Source organism: Leptodactylus fuscus, chromosome 6 (assembly GCF_031893055.1).
Source record: "Leptodactylus fuscus isolate aLepFus1 chromosome 6, aLepFus1.hap2, whole genome shotgun sequence".
Classification (NCBI taxonomy): domain Eukaryota; kingdom Metazoa; phylum Chordata; class Amphibia; order Anura; family Leptodactylidae; genus Leptodactylus; species Leptodactylus fuscus.
Window position 1 is genome coordinate 53,646,252 of NC_134270.1, and position 16,257 is coordinate 53,662,508.

The 16,257-nt window shown below is 41.9% G+C and overlaps 1 protein-coding gene across 4 annotated transcripts in view; it reads right to left on the reverse strand.

Moving 5' to 3' along the window:
• The window catches only part of LOC142210656 (espin-like), a 129,925-nt gene extending 116,360 nt beyond the window's left edge, over nucleotides 1-13,565 (reverse strand). For all 4 annotated transcript variants that reach the window (XM_075279972.1, XM_075279971.1, XM_075279969.1 and 1 more), the window contains exons 1-2: nucleotides 12,796-13,565; nucleotides 3,434-3,627 (exon numbers count right to left, since the gene is read on the reverse strand). In XM_075279972.1, the coding sequence (XP_075136073.1) occupies nucleotides 3,434-3,627; nucleotides 12,796-13,119 (518 nt within the window). In that variant the 5' untranslated portion in view covers nucleotides 13,120-13,565. The remainder of the gene's footprint in view (nucleotides 1-3,433; nucleotides 3,628-12,795) is intronic.
• Between the last annotated feature and the right edge of the window lie 2,692 nt (nucleotides 13,566-16,257).

Genomic DNA, 16,257 nt, shown 5'->3' on the forward strand with positions numbered 1-16,257 from the left:
CAGACATGTACAGGACTACTGTAGCTCCTGCCCAGTGTGCCAATTGACTGCATCAGTCTCACACTTCAGGAGTCCATTAGTACCCCTCCCAATTATAGAGGTGCCCTTTGAGCGTATAGCTATGGATTTGGTGGGACCACTGGTGAAATCTGCTAGGGGACATCAGTACATATTGGTCGTAGTACATTATGCTACCCGGTACCCTGAGGCAGTGCCCCTTAGACATACCTCGGCAAAACTGATCGCAAAGGAGTTGTTTTATATGTTTTCCCGAACCGGTATCCCTAAAGAGATCCTGATGGATCAAGGTACCCCCTTTATGTCCAAAGTTACAAAGGAAATGTGTAAGCTCCTGGGCATTAAGCACTTAAGAACCTCTGTCTACCACCCCCAGACCGATGGCCTAGTTGAGAGGTTTAACAAGACCCTTAAAGGAATGTTGAAAAGGGTGGTTAGCAAGGATGGTAAGGACTGGGATTGTTTGCTGCCATATTTAATGTTTGCCATCCGAGAGGTACCCCAGTCCTCCACCGGATTTTCTCCCTTCGAACTAGTGTATGGTAGACATCCAAGGGGTCTGTTAGATATTGCTAGGGAAACTTGGGAACAGGAACAGACTCCTTACCGTAGCGTTATAGAGCACATAACCCAAATGCAAGACCGAATTGCCGCAGTAATGCCAATCGTAAAGGAGCACTTGGAGCATGCTCAGTTGGCACAAAGCCGCGTTTACAACAGAAAGGCTCAGCTCAGATCCTTTAACCCAGGTGACCGGGTGTTAGTGCTCGTACCCACTGTAGAAAGTAAATTTCTAGCCAAGTGGCAAGGTCCGTATGAGATAATTGAAAAAGTGGGGAATGTAAACTACAAGGTCTTCCAACCAGGCAGGAGGAAACCTGAACAGATCTACCATGTGAATCTGTTAAAACCCTGGAAAGAGAGGGAATCCTTGTCGGCCCTAAGTACCCCTAGAGAGATTGCCACTAAAGTCAGAGGTACAATTGGTAATCATTGTCCTGAGGTACAGATAGCGGTGACTCTGTCTAAGGTACAGGCACAAGAGACAAAAGAACTTGTACAAAGAAACACTGATGTATTTTCAGAGACCCCTGGGCGTACTAATCTAATAGAGCACGACATTGTAACCGAGCCGCAGGTACGAATCAGTCTGAAGCCCTACCGTGTACCTGAAGCTCGTAGACAGGCCATAACCAAGGAGATTAGCGATATGTTAGCCCTTGGGGTCATTGAAGAATCTAAAAGTGCATGGTCAAATCCTATTGTCCTGATTCCCAAACCCGATGGTACAATCAGATTTTGTAACGATTTCCGTAAATTAAATGAAAATTCAAAGTTTGATGCCTACCCAATGCCCAGAGTGGACGAGCTGATTGACAGGTTAGGGACTTCCAGGTATTTCTCTACTCTTGATCTAACAAAAGGGTATTGGCAGGTCCCGCTTACGGAAAGTGCTAAAGAGAAAACGGCATTTGCCACCCCAGATGGTCTCTTCCCGTACGTAACTATGCCTTTCGGACTACATGGGGCTCCCACCACCTTTCAACGGTTGATGGACAAAATCCTCAAGCCACATCGCAGGTATGCTTCAGCCTACCTTGATGATATTGTCATCTTCAGTCCTGATTGGGGGAGTCACTTGCCAAAGGTCCAAGCGGTACTAGATTCGCTTCGGGCAGCCGGATTAACTGCTAACCCCAAAAAGTGCGCTTTGGGCCTTGAGGAAGCCCGGTATTTGGGGTACACAATAGGAAGAGGAGTGATCAAACCCCAGGTGAATAAAGTAGAGGCTATCCAGAATTGGCCCCGGCCCGTAAGTAAAAAGCAGGTGAGGGCTTTCCTGGGAATTGTGGGGTACTATAGGAGGTTCATACCCAATTTTGCCTCCATTGCAGCTCCCCTGACTGACCGAACCAAGGGAGGGAGAACTGGCCTCATCAAATGGAGTGAAGGGGCTGAGGGGGCATTCCAAAAGTTGAAAGCGGTCCTTTGTATACAACCAGTCTTGGTCACTCCCAATAATGCCAAAGAGTTTGTGGTACAGACAGATGCCTCAGATGTAGGGTTAGGGGCAGTCCTTTCACAAGTGATTGAAGGTGAGGAACATCCAGTCACGTACTTAAGTCGAAAGCTCACTCCTGCAGAGAAATATTACAGTATTGTAGAAAGGGAGTGTTTGGCCATCAAATGGGCTCTGGAGTCCCTACGGTATTATTTGCTAGGCCGACAGTTTTGGTTGATTACTGACCACTCCCCTCTCACATGGATGTCTCAGGCTAAAGAAAGAAATGCCCGGGTTACGAGATGGTTCCTTACCTTACAAAATTTTAAATTTAAGGTCGAACACCGATCCGGTAAATTACAGGGGAATGCAGACGCTTTGTCCAGGACACATTGTATGGTGGCGAAAGGTGTTCGCCCCTATAGGTTCGAACAAAGGGGGAGGGTATGTAAGAAAGTGACAGGAAAAGTCCTGGAAGGACGCTATATCTCCCCCAGAGTCCTCTCATATGTGTGGTGAGTGAGGGCTTCATATAGCTGTAGAAGGCATCTGTCAGTATTAACCTCTTCTCATCCTACTGCAGGAAGGAGCTTACGTGCACAGGTGGGAACAGTTAGGCCTAATCACAGGCCTATAAAGCCTCTAAAGTCTTCAGTCCTGGGCAGTTCCTGGGGGAGAGTGGTGGAGCCAGGTCCTGTCCATCCTAACTGAAAACTGGTGAGACCAGTGGGTGCTCCACAGCTTGTATTTTTTGTTGCTTTGTTTTGTCCGTGTGGTTGAAGCAAGCCATACGTATAGACAGATTACTTCTGTGTAGTTAGTCGCCTAGCCGGGCAGGTATTTGTGTTTTTGCTTTTGCCTGAAGTAAAGGCCTATTTATTTTGTTTGCCAAACACCTTTAAAACTTTTTGCAAAATAAACACACAGGGCAAAAACCCTGTTCAAACTGATTTTGGTGTCTGTCTCTGACTGTCTGGGTCCGCTGCTGCTACCGCTGAGCCTACCTCCCCCACACATAGCACAGCAATAATTGCACAATAAAAAATAAAATAATGATGTAACACTTGGGTATAGGTAAATAATGCAAAATGTATCCCATAGAATGGAGCCATCATCCACCTTACCTTTGTATGAATGTGAGCTGTTTTAGCTATTAGGCCCCACAGCAGCTTATCTGCCCGCTACCCGGTTATTTACACCCATACATAGATCCCTTGTAGTTGTGATGGTGGGAGGGGGTTATATTAGTGGGTCTATTTTCATAAAACTACTAAAACTGGGCTGAATACAGAAGCACAAATAGATATGTCTTAGATACCCATAAAACATATAACTACAATAGAATATACATTTCCAGGGTAAATATCTGAGGATAATATTATGGAGGAGATAAGGAGCCTATGGGGATCTTACTTTGGACAATACTCTATGAGATGCTGCAATGTAGGGAGATCTCCTTTGGCCGCTGCATAATGTACAGGAAGTGCTCCAGTGTCTGTCGCTACCATCGCATCATTCGTTCCGAATCGTAATAACCAACCAGTTATTTCATGGTGGCCAAACCTGGCGGCTAAGTGCAGAATAGTGGCACCAGAATTGTCCTTGTCCTGGAAGACAGAGAAAAAGGATTATTGAATGCACTGCCACAGAATATTATATTTATAAGATCAAATGATAAGTAGTGACAAAGAGTAAGGTCTCGTCCATATGTGACATGTCCTCCCAGCGGGAGTCAATGGGTACATACACATGTGACATGTCCTGTTTTAGAAGGGTGAGAGTCAATGGGCACATACACATGTCCATTTCTAATGGACCTTTTTAATGGACTGTTAAATAAATAAGACATGTCTGGTTTTCCTGCCTATCGGACCCTATACAAGTCTATGGGGTCAACTTTTTTAGTCTGTATTTTGGGTGTTATATCACTTTTACCAAACTTAAAAGAGTTGGGTAAAAAAAGAGACCAATGAAGTTCATCAGTTGTTTCACTGTTAAAAACTGAAATATGTGACTCCCTGATGGACACGTCTGTTTTTTGGTGTTTTTTGTTTTTGTTTTTTTTTTATTGTCATGTACATGTAGACTGAATTGTACCTACCACTACAAAATGTCTCCAAGATTTCAAACTCCAAAGTTTCTTTCTGTATTGCATAGAAATGTTCTGTTCTCACTATGCACAAATATCAGTTACCTATTTCTACCACTAGGGGTATGTGGTTCCGATATAAGCTGGACATACACATGAGGTATATACAGGGGCGTAACTACCGTAGAGGCAGCGGAGGCGGCTGCCACAGGGCCCGGGCCATTAGGGGGCCTGGTGACAGCCGCTACCGCTGCGTTTTTTTTTTTTTTTTTAATAGGCCGTTAGGGCCCCTATTCACTTGCCGATCCTGGCTGGGCCGGGATCGACAAGTGACACCGCGGGCCCCACAAATACTATCATTATATTAGGGGGTCTTTGCAGTATAGTTCGCCACGGGGCCCCACCATTCCTAGTTACGCCACTGGGTATATATCTGCAGATCACCCGCTTGGTGATCCAAAAAACTTATACCCAATCCGCTTAAAAAGCATTTACCTGCAGACCCAAAAGACTATAATGGGGTCCATCGGGTTCCCACCTGAAAAATGCATTTTGCAAGTGAATTCGGGGACGGAATCCAAAAAACAGAATACAAACATTGGTGTGAATCCAAACTTACTTGTATAGCGTCACCATATTCTGCAGAATTTTACAGCTATTGTCAACACTGTCCCAAATAGGACGCACAACCTAAATTGGTCTGTCTTTGGAGTGTGGGAGGAAACAAGGGTACCTGGAGGAAAGCCCACACAAACACGGGGAGAACATGCAAACTCCATGCAGATGTTGTCTTTGACTGGTTCCTTAGCTGCTGCAAGGCAACAGTGCTAACCACTGAGCCACCATGCTGCATCATAAGTTCTTGTTCCTGCACTTATGTCAGAAAGTACAGGAAAGAGTGCAATAAGTTTTTGTTCCGATTTTTTAAGAATTTTTGATAATTTAACTAAAATTTTCCATGTCACTATCTATATTCCAAAAAGTACTAAATTCTGCAATTTATACCCTGGCAATTAAGCCTAATAATGACACTTGCAATTTCTGTAGGGGGTTCTTTGCAACAGTCACCTCATTTACAACACAAAAAGAACTACAACGGAAGATATCACATCTGTAGATAACACCACTGACCCATCAATGCATCCACTGCTGACAATAGATAATGTAATAATTTATGCACTCCTCCTTCCTGCACAGAGCATGCCTAGAAAACTCTCCATACACTTCACTGACTAAGGCCATGAAAGTATGGTAAAGCATGTAACTAAATGCTGTTAATAGGGCAGAGAAGAAGCTCTGGCAAGATGGCTGACCCCACAGTCATGTACAGAAATAGAATTAAAAATTCGGCAATTGGAAAATAAAAACAAAAAAGTGATATATTATTCTCTAGCTTCATGTACTAAATGAAAACTTGACAATACATTTCTTTTAAGCTCTGCCCCACTTCTGCCTGAGAAAATCCTGAAAATTGCCCAGAAATTTTCTTTTTATGCAAATGAGCACAAACATTGCCCACTTTGTAACACAGTAAGGTTCATCCAGTCAATGCGGATTCAGCTTTTTTTTTTGCTATGGTAACACCGCTAATATTCTAAATTTTACAAGTTTTCGTATATGAGACCCAATAAGTTCCTGATACGTCTAAATAACTTTGTATCCCTTGCAGAGAACGGTTTAATTCACTAGCACATCCTCCTGCGCCGAGCTGTCCTGCCTGTTAATCCCCTGTCTCTCTCGCACTCCATAGCGTTTTACACAAATCACCTGTAATGCTTTTAAGCTATAAGCACATCACATGCTTTCACCAGCCATCCGACATTGTGAAAGCCGATTAACAGCTCATTTGCATTAATTGTGTTGTGTCTCAAGCAGAATGCTGAACAATTCCCGAAAGCCCTGGACATAATAATACACATCATATTTCATCATGGGCCTGGAGGGTTCTATTATCAATTGCTGTTATATTAGTAGAAGTAACTTACATATAAGTTGTTATATACACACGTGGACAAAATTGTTGGAACCCCTCGCTTAACCCATTGATGCCGGAGGTTATATACTGTATTTTTGAGTTCTAATAACTGAACACTAGGCATAAACGGGTTAATAAAAGAAAAACCCACAATGTTCACAGAAATAACTTGAATCACTGACCACTGAATATAACCATTATACCATCTATAATACTTTACAACCCAAAACATTAGAATATTAGAATTCAATTATACTCTACCTATAGAATGTTACACCTCCCAACAATGACCTGTTCACCGGACATGACCATTGTACAACTCTATTATACTACCTTCTTAGATGAATAGACCTCCTGACATGACCTGATCACTAGACTCAACCATTGTACAATTCTAATATACTTTATCACCCAAAATAAACTTAATAGAAATTTATTATCTTCTATACATACAATAATACTACAGCTCCCAACATGACCTGTCCACTGGTAAAAACTAGAGATGAGCAAACCAGTTTGAATCAAACCAAATTCAGAGTAAAATTATACTATGGGGTCTCTTCAGATCCCAGACTATAATAGATGGAGGCCAAGGTGGGGTGTAAAACAATAATACAGTTATACTCAACTTTCATCACCTCTTCAATCATGACATCAGAACGCACCATGTGACCATTGCGGCCCAATCACAGCCTCAGCTGTGGCCCCAGTGCACATGAGGTCACCCAGGAGGATGAAGAGGATGCAGAGGGATTGTCGGATGCTGTAAGAATGCCCAGAAGGGGTGAGGAAAGGAGAGTATAACTGTTATTTTTCATACTTCCCCTGGACCTCCATCTATTATACTCCTGGAGAGACACTAGACTATAATAATATAATTTCTAGTTTGTGACGAGTTATTTAAGCTGAAACAAATCATGTGCCAAACTGTCTGTCCCCGAAACAGAACGAATCTTCGAATCTAGAATCTAGAGGTTCACCCATCTACAGATAACCATACAGCAATTATGTTATAATCTATATACAGGACACTACGGCCCTAAAGAGGAGCATTATAGCATCTACACAGAATACTACACCACCCTACAAGACCATCATACAGTTCTAGTATATAGATGCCAACTGGCCTGTATTTGCAGGGGCAGTGGCAAATCCTTGGAACAAATTCCTGTGAGGGCATATCACAGCATGAAAAGAAGTTATGGCTAACAAATCCCACCCACAAGTGTGCAGTTTTGGAGTGGTCCTAGTTGGTATCCGGGTAGGCCTTAGAGGGGTTGTCCAGGATAAAAAAAAAAATAATAGAATACATATTAGTCCAGGGATGGTGAATTTAAATAAATAAATAACATAGTCACCTGTTCCCGATGCTCCAGCGTGGTCCGGTCCTGCTGCTCTGTTGTCTTGTTTTGGTGGAAGCTCCCCGCTGGAAGAAAACACCAGAGCAGCAGGACCAGACTGTGTCGGGAGACCTCAGAGCACAGGAGACAGATGAGTATGGGTATTTTCACCTCCCTGGCCAATTTAAAAAAAAAAAAATTATCCTGAACAATGATTTTAAACATCTCTATCTTACCAATGTAAAAGCTGGAGAGCATGCTCTTACACTCTATACATAGAACCAATGCGACATAATACTAGAATACACATTACAACTCTAAATTACTCCCCCAACATGACCTAATCCCTGGACATGATAGTTATATCATTCTATGATACTCTTCAGGACATTGTATAAAACATAATCTGATCATATCACAAGGCCATAACGCAATTCTAATATCTCACTATATCACCAAACATGACCCAATCACTGGACATGGCCATAATGCAATTCTATTATACTCTGTACATAGAATACTACAACCTCTGGACATCACCATAATGCAATTCTATCATATTTTATAGATGAGGAGATTCAGCACTGCAGGACCGTCATACCAAGGCCTGTGGCTAACAATAAACAAGCACACCTTCACCATTTTGGGCAGTGCAGACATCTTTAACCTGCAGTAACTTACATCACATGCTGCTAGAATTACAGCAGCCTCTGACCAGATGCCGTAACGTGACGCCGCCAGCTCTCTGCTAATATCACTACCATTCAGCTGGGTTACTATAACAAGGCCACAGTGTAGAGGGCACATCATGCTCTTACAGACCCATTACAGTTAATAGGCCATAGACTTTATATACAGGCTGACAGTAAGAACTTACATAGACGTGGATAAAAAACAATCAAAAAAGTCAGGTGCTAGAAGCAAACGTTGCCTACCTGGCTGCTAGAACAGACCTTGTATAGAAGTTACAGAACACCAGGATTTACTACATGAATTGCACATTTCTGTTGGCATCTATAGAGTCAAAGAAATAATATAGTCCCATAAAATGTGGCCTATGCAATGTGCATCTTCGGAAGGTTGTTGCCTCCATAATTTTTGAGGCCCTTCTCCAGAGGCCCACCACATTACAAAGCAAGAAAGAAGAGAGCTGGCCCTGGATATGGGGGTGAAGGAGGAGGCCAATAAGAGATGGGACCTCCAGTCACTGCCAATGTAGATGTGGGGGCATTAACACTCCATTTTATTCTCATCCTATTGACCATATCTTTTTTCTTACCTGCTTTATACGTCAGTCTTTATAAATCACCCCCATTATGTGCGCAGGTTATTGTCTATAGATAATATTCCTGTAGGATTATGAATAGGATTTTGCTAAAATCCTGTTCACACAGAGCCCCTCTTGCTCTAAATATGTTTTAGTTCAACAAACTTGGTGTAAACTATATTCAAGCGCCAACTTTAAGAAATTGGTGTTTAAAGCTGGGGCCTGAAGTTGAAAAAATACAGTGTTTTGGGTGCGGAGAAATGCTGCAGCAAAACATGCCATGGTTAACAGTACCTGCAAAGTAAATGGGATTCTGGCTAATCCATCCTCACATTGCAGAAATAAATCTGCAGCAGAAAAGATAGGATTTCAAACTCTGCAGAAAAATGCTGTGGAAATGCTATGCTTTGCTACGGCCTTAGCCTCAATGGGTTTTCCAATGGGTTTTCCAGGAGTTATATGTTAGGTCTAAGGATAGGTCTTCAATATATAAATCCCTATGCCCTATAATCCCTATACCCTCTAGTAGCCAGACTATAAAGATTTGTCCACCTTGTCCAAATCAGGTGGACATTTCTGCAATGTGTGGATGGATTAGCCAGAATCCCAGGTGACATTTCTCTGGTGCCCAAGGAAGCGCTGGATACATATACTCTACTAAGGTTCCAGACCATTTTGGGTCCATTCACACAGAGTTTTTCGGCACCTATTTTGATGTTGAATCCGCGTCAGAATCCATGTGGAAAAAAAGCCTCCCATTGACTTCAATGGGTTCTTTTTTCCCCATTGAAGTCAATGGGAGGCTTTTTTTCCACGTGGATTCAATGTCAAAATCAGCGCCAAAAAACTCATTGTGAATGGAACCTTTGACTTCCAATGACCCTACCAGCACCTGGATCAGGCCCCACAAATAAAGGTGAAACTAAAAGCTTCTGTGCCCCAAAGGCAACTCTGTAATAGGGTCCCACCTAGTGTGTATCATATATAATACCGGGGACATTACTGATCTCCTGGGATACATTGTGATCTCTTTATATATTCCTAGTTATATATTTCTTTATACGAGAAAGAATCAAAGAAGAGAAGATAAAGTGAGGAAGTGCTAGGATATTTGTTCTTCTTTTTATGTATTTTTCTTTAGGCTAAGGCCCCACGTTGCGGAAACACAGCTTTTTTTGTTGCAGATTTTGCTGCATTTTTTTGAGCCAAACCCAGGAGTGAATTGAGCAGAAGGCAGAAGAATAAGAACTTCCTTTATATTTTCCATTCCTTTTGTAGCCATTCTTGGCTTTGGCTCTAAAAAAATGTAGCAAAATCTGCAACAAAACAAACTGCATTTCCGCAATGTGGGGCCTCATGCCTGGTTCATATATCCACTTGGTAATCCGTTCAGGGAGTCCGCATGAGGACCCCTGAATGGACTACCAAACACAACTGGCAAGCAGTGTGCATTGAAAGCACACAGACCCCATAGACTATAATGGGGTCCATGAGCTTTCCGTGCGCTGCCTGCAAAAATCATGCGGACATGAAAGTAGATCACAAAGTACTTTTCTGTCCACATGTTCCGTGCGGACACCGCGTGGAGAGCTTACGAACCCCATTGTAGTCTATGGGGTCAGTGTGCTTTCACTGCACACCGCTTGCCAGTGTGTTTGGTATTCCGCCCGGGGAGGGGGGAAGTCCCCATGCAGACTCCCTGAATGATTACCAAACGCAGATGTGAACCAGGCATCACCCTTAAAGGGATTATACTACAAGGGTTATAACATATCCACCTGATAAGTGATACATATAGGATTGGTGAGGGTCCAACCTCTGGTACTCTCAGTGATCACTAGGCGATCTCTGTAGGGGATGGGGGTCAAAATCTCTATTTTGGAAGTATTTGAATGGAGCAGTGGTCATGCAATAGATTGTTACAGTGCTCAGCTAGCCATGTCATTTCAGCTAGTCATGTCATTACTGTATACAGTAGCAGGAACCATTACATTTAGTGGCTAGGTGCACTGCCTTATTCAAACGCCTTTGGAATGGAGAGACTCATGATCCCATTATAGTGACTGTGTGGGGGACACAGTGGTAAGACCCCAACAATCATACATGTGTTACCAATCTTGTGGACAGTTGATATTTAGGTCCAGATGATTCTGAGCAGTTTTGCTGCCTGTGAAGTTTTAAGATTAGCCATTAAGATAGTCTTATGTCGGTTTTCCAGGAGTTGCGAAGTTGGGGGAGCCAATGACTGACTTCAAAATTTTATCTATATCTAATAAATTATTTTTATCTTTATATTTATCTATCTATATATAATTTTGTATAATTAATGACAGTATATGCATAACTTGTCCCAAATGAGCCAAACTGGTACTAGATGGTGACATGCCCAAACACTGTTCAGCTGGTCGGTTGTCACTACTTTTCCCCTGCACAGTAGCAGATTCATGTACGATCTGAGCAGAGTTTGGACATGTCCCTTCTAGTATTACTTTAGCTCATTTGGTACATAGCCTAAAGCAGGTACCAGCTACATATGAATCTGGTACTTTCAAGTCAAGGTGAACTGAACTGAGTCGATCTGGAATGAAGCGATGCTTTCATGGAATTGCAGATCAGTGAATGACTTAAGGAGAGTTATTAATACTGTATCAAGAAATCATGTTGTCATGTGACAACATTATATGATTACATGTACACATACAAACACAGAAACATACAGACACACATGGGTATAGTAAGAAGGTACAGTGGCAAACCCAAGCTTTGCAGAGACACAAAGGCCGCTCTGCTACATACCTGAAGTATTATGGATGGGGCCATGTTGTTTTGGGGTACTCTGTACAGGTTTAGGCTCAACCTAGTATCAGAGAGCAAGTACAGTGTCCCAGACCAATAATGTCTGATGCACAATCTTAGTAGTAAGATGACAATGTAGTAGGTGTCCCATCATTCAAACCTATTCAAGTTACATACTGTTGGCATAACTTGGTGAATTCATTTGGTACCCCTTAAAGTATCTTTGTATGCAGCACCAGACCACTTCACAAAATATCTCCAAAATATTAACAGGCAATATAAGGCAACAATGATGCAAAAATGCTGCAATGTGCACCTAACACCTCTTTTGCTAGTAGTGTCCGAACTATATAAATATGTTTTAAAACTGTTTCACACTTTTTCCAATATTCTATGTGCCCTCTACTAGCCCTGTATCATAGCCACTATAATATGTACACAGGAGCCACCTCAGGGTAGCTGGCACCTCAGGAGCTGTCAAGGCTTGCCTGACTTGGAGCTAAATCCGCACAGAGGATAAAGTTGTCCCTTGCAGTCTATATATAGTTCTCCCTCTACCTATCCCAGGTGTGTCACACTCACACTGCTGGCAGCCGATGAGAGAATCCAATGTATTATTGAGCAGCTTAACCCTGAGCCTGCCAAGAGTTACTGTAACTATTGTTCCACAAAGTAAACAGATCCAGAGCAGGTAAACAGTGGGCATGTGATATAGATAGATAGATAGATAGATAGATAGATAGATAGATAGATAGATAGATAGATAGATAGATAGATAGATTTTTAATTGTTATAGATAATCAGATAGATATGTTTCTGGAAAAACTGGATGACTAGAACACAATATAGTCACCACTAAGCTCTATAGGGCTAAATATATAAATACTTGGGAGTAAATTTGCTGTTCAGGAGTCAATACAATCTAAATGATAACTTCAGTGAGATAATAATAGTACTTATACTGTTCACCTGTAACAGGAGTAACTGTCTCACAGACATGGTATTAAACATTCGGCCTCTACACAACTACATTGTGACTGCACTGCTGATATAGCATTAGAGATCTGTGGCTATCAGGGCATGCTGGGAATAATAGTTCAGGTGAAACCCCACAGTAAACAAACCCCTGGCAAACAATCTATAGACCCCATACAGCAACCAATAAGTATGTATTTCTAAAGCTAAACAATAAACAATGTAACAATAATAATAAACAATGCAACAAATCTAATAAACAGTGTAACACACAAAATAGATACATTAGCTAGCAAGTTCCAAGTACATGCCTGGTGTGACAGCATTACCTACCTCAAAGTCACATCCACCCTGAGTCAGCAGCCACTGTAGACAGGCCAGGTTCCCTGTTGCTGCTGCATCGTGTGCTGGAGTTGCACCATTCCTTGCTCTACAGTTCCCTTCCAATTGCGCTTCATCCACTAAATAGCGCAAACATCCGACTTTCCCTCCACGAGCTGCATGATGAACAATAGAAGCCCCCATAGGATCCTTTAAATCCGGCTGCAACTTGCCTTCTGCATGGAGAGTCCTTAAAGTCTCCAGATCCCCCTGCCTTGCAGCTACCAGGATCCTCTCCAGTGTCATTGTGTTGTGCAGATTACTAGCAGATCCCATGTGCCCCTTTATAAATCACTTACCCATGGGCACCATCCAAGGGGTAGAAGAAGGAGCCACATTGGATGGGTCTACAACAAACTGAGATGATCTAGTTCCACAAAGGTCTTTATCTTGAAGGAGCCCTCTTTGTATCCCCAGTATTTAGTGCCTGGCAAGCAATTTGTAGACTGCACATTTGCAGCAAGGTATATACAGCTTTAAGAAGTCTTCCCCAAGTTCTCATAGACATGGAGCAGAGGAGATCAGAGCAGGTTTCTCAGGAGGAAGTTGTTGGATGTTGACTGCAGCTTTTGGCACATGGCCCCTAAGTGAACTTGTATAGTGTGGGATTGTAGTGTGACCTCTTCTTCTGCTGCTGGTGCTTGAAGGCTGGAGCTGGACATTCATCCCTCTGTGTTCCTAGCTGCCTCTCCTGTCACAACTCCTCCTCCTTCCTTTCCCTGTCTACAGCAGACTGCCTAAATGAGTTTAGCCATTGTAATCCGTCCCTTCATCCTTCAGCATTCTTGATCCACCTGCTGTTCACTTACAGCTAAAAGGAAAGATAACATCAAGAATTTTAGAGCTACTCCTGCAATCTACATATAAGTGTAAGAAGGTCTACATAATTGTGAATAATAACTGTATGTAGTCATTGAGACTATCTCTAAAACTACAGTGTCAGTGATCTATGTATAGTTAGAATGGCTTTCATATACACCTGTTATGGAAAGCTAGTCCCTCTTCTGGACTCAAAACCCTTTGACTTCCTACAATATCTTTTAAGTGATCAAAATATACAATTCTGGGTCAACTCACATTTTGGTGCTGTAATGAAAAATAAAATCCGACATGAGTCTTACAACCTGGCAATATCATCTTGCAGTAGATTGGCATGAACCCTAGTGCATATAAACCCAGTCAATCCTAGGATCAGATATGGATCTGCAAAAACGAGCCTAAAAAGTCAGCCCGCCAGTGACCAACATTTTACAGCTAAGACTATGTCCACATGTTCACCAGTAAAAGAATTCAATCAAAAATCCTGGACTAAAAGTGATGCAAGCTTTGCTGTATGTTTTGCCCTGGAATATGATGGACACCATAACAGAAGCCCAACAGACCCCATTATAGGTAAACAGATCTGTCAGGCTCCACAGGTATCCATCATGGTGTCCATTATGTTATAAATCCATCCCATATTTCATTTCTGATGGTGCTCTTTAATAATGAAGGCTGTGTTGTGGTTGTTATGGACAAGAAAGATGGGTTATCTTTTAGACAGTTGAATAAATCTTTCCGAAGTATACACGCAATATATTACTTATCTTATGTTGATCCTGAGTTATATATATATATGTCATATCTGTATTATACTACAGAGCTACATTCACACTCTTTGGACCCCTCCCCTCCACAGCGTCTCAATAGGGTTAAGGTCAGGGTATATCTAAGAAGTTGTATAGTATACAATATGTATGGTAGTGCGCTTCTTCAGATACAGTCCTATGAAAAAGTTTGGGCACCCCTATTAATCTTAATCATTTTTATTTCTAAATATTTTGGTATTTGCAGCAGCCATTTCAGTTTGATATATCTAATAACTGATGGACACAGTAATATTTCAGGATTGAAATGAGGTTTATTGTACTAACAGAAAATGTGCAATATGCATTAAACCAAAATTTGACCGGTGCAAAAGTATGGGCACCTCAACAGAAAAGTGACATTAATATTTAGTAGATCCTCATTTTGCAAAGATAACAGCCTCTAGTCGCTTCCTGTAGCTTTTAATCAGTTCCTGGATCCTGGATAAAGGTATTTTGGACAAACAATTCAAGTTCAGTTAAGTTTGATGGTCGCCGAGCATGGACAGCCCGCTTCAAATCATCCCACAGATGTTCAATGATATTCAGGTCTGGGGACTGGGATGGCCATTCCAGAACATTGTAATTGTTCCTCTGCATGAATGCCTGAGGATTTGGAGCGGTGTTTTGGATCATTGTCTTGCTGAAATATCCATCCCCGGCGTAACTTCAACTTCGTCACTGATTCTTGAACATTATTCTCAAGAATCTGCTGATACTGAGTGGAATCCATGCGACTCTCAACTTTAACAAGATTCCCGATGCCGGCATTGGCCACACAGCCCCAAAGCATGATGGAACCTCCACCAAATTTTACAGTGGGTAGCAAGTGTTTTTCTTGGAATGCTGTTTCTTTTTGGACGCCATGCATAACGCCTTTTTTTTATAACCAAACAACTCAATTTTTGTTTCCAAAATGAAGCTGCCTTGTCCAAATGTGCTTTTTCATACCTCAGGCAACTCTATTTGTGGCGTACGTGCAGAAACGGCTTCTTTCTCATCACTCTCCCATACAGCTTCTATTTGTGCAAAGTGCGCTGTATAGTTGACCGATGCACAGTGACACCATCTGCAGCAAGATGATGCTGCAGCTCTTTGGAGGTGGTCTGTGGATTGTCCTTGACTGTTCTCACCATTCTTCTTCTCTGCCTTTCTGATATTTTTCTTGGCCTGCCACTTCTGGGCTTAACAAGAACTGTCCCTGTGGTCTTCCATTTCCTTACTATGTTCCTCACAGTGGAAACTGACAGGTTAAATCTCTGAGACAACTTTTTGTATCCTTCCCCTGAACAACTATGTTGAACAATCTTTGTTTTCAGATCATTTGAGAGCGGGCTGTCCATGTTCGGCGACCATCTAACTTAACTGAACTTGAATTGTTTTGTAGAAAGAAATGGTCCAAAATACCTTCATCCAGAATCCAGGAACTGATTAAAAGCTACAGGAAGCGACTAGAGGCTGTTATCTTTGCAAAAGGAGGATGTACTAAATATTAATGTCACTTTTCTGTTGAGGTGCCCATATTTTTGCACCGGTCAAATTTTGGTTTAATGCATATTGCACATTTTCTGTTAGTACAATAAACCTCATTTCAATCCTGAAATATTACTGTGTCCATCAGTTATTAGATATATCAAACTGAAATGGCTGTTGCAAACACCAAAATATTTAGAACTAAAAATGATTAAGATTAATAGGGGTGCCCAAACTTTTTCATAGGACTGTATATAAGATTACTACCCCAGGTATTGTGTTCATTTCCCTGTGGTGGACAGAAACACATATGTAA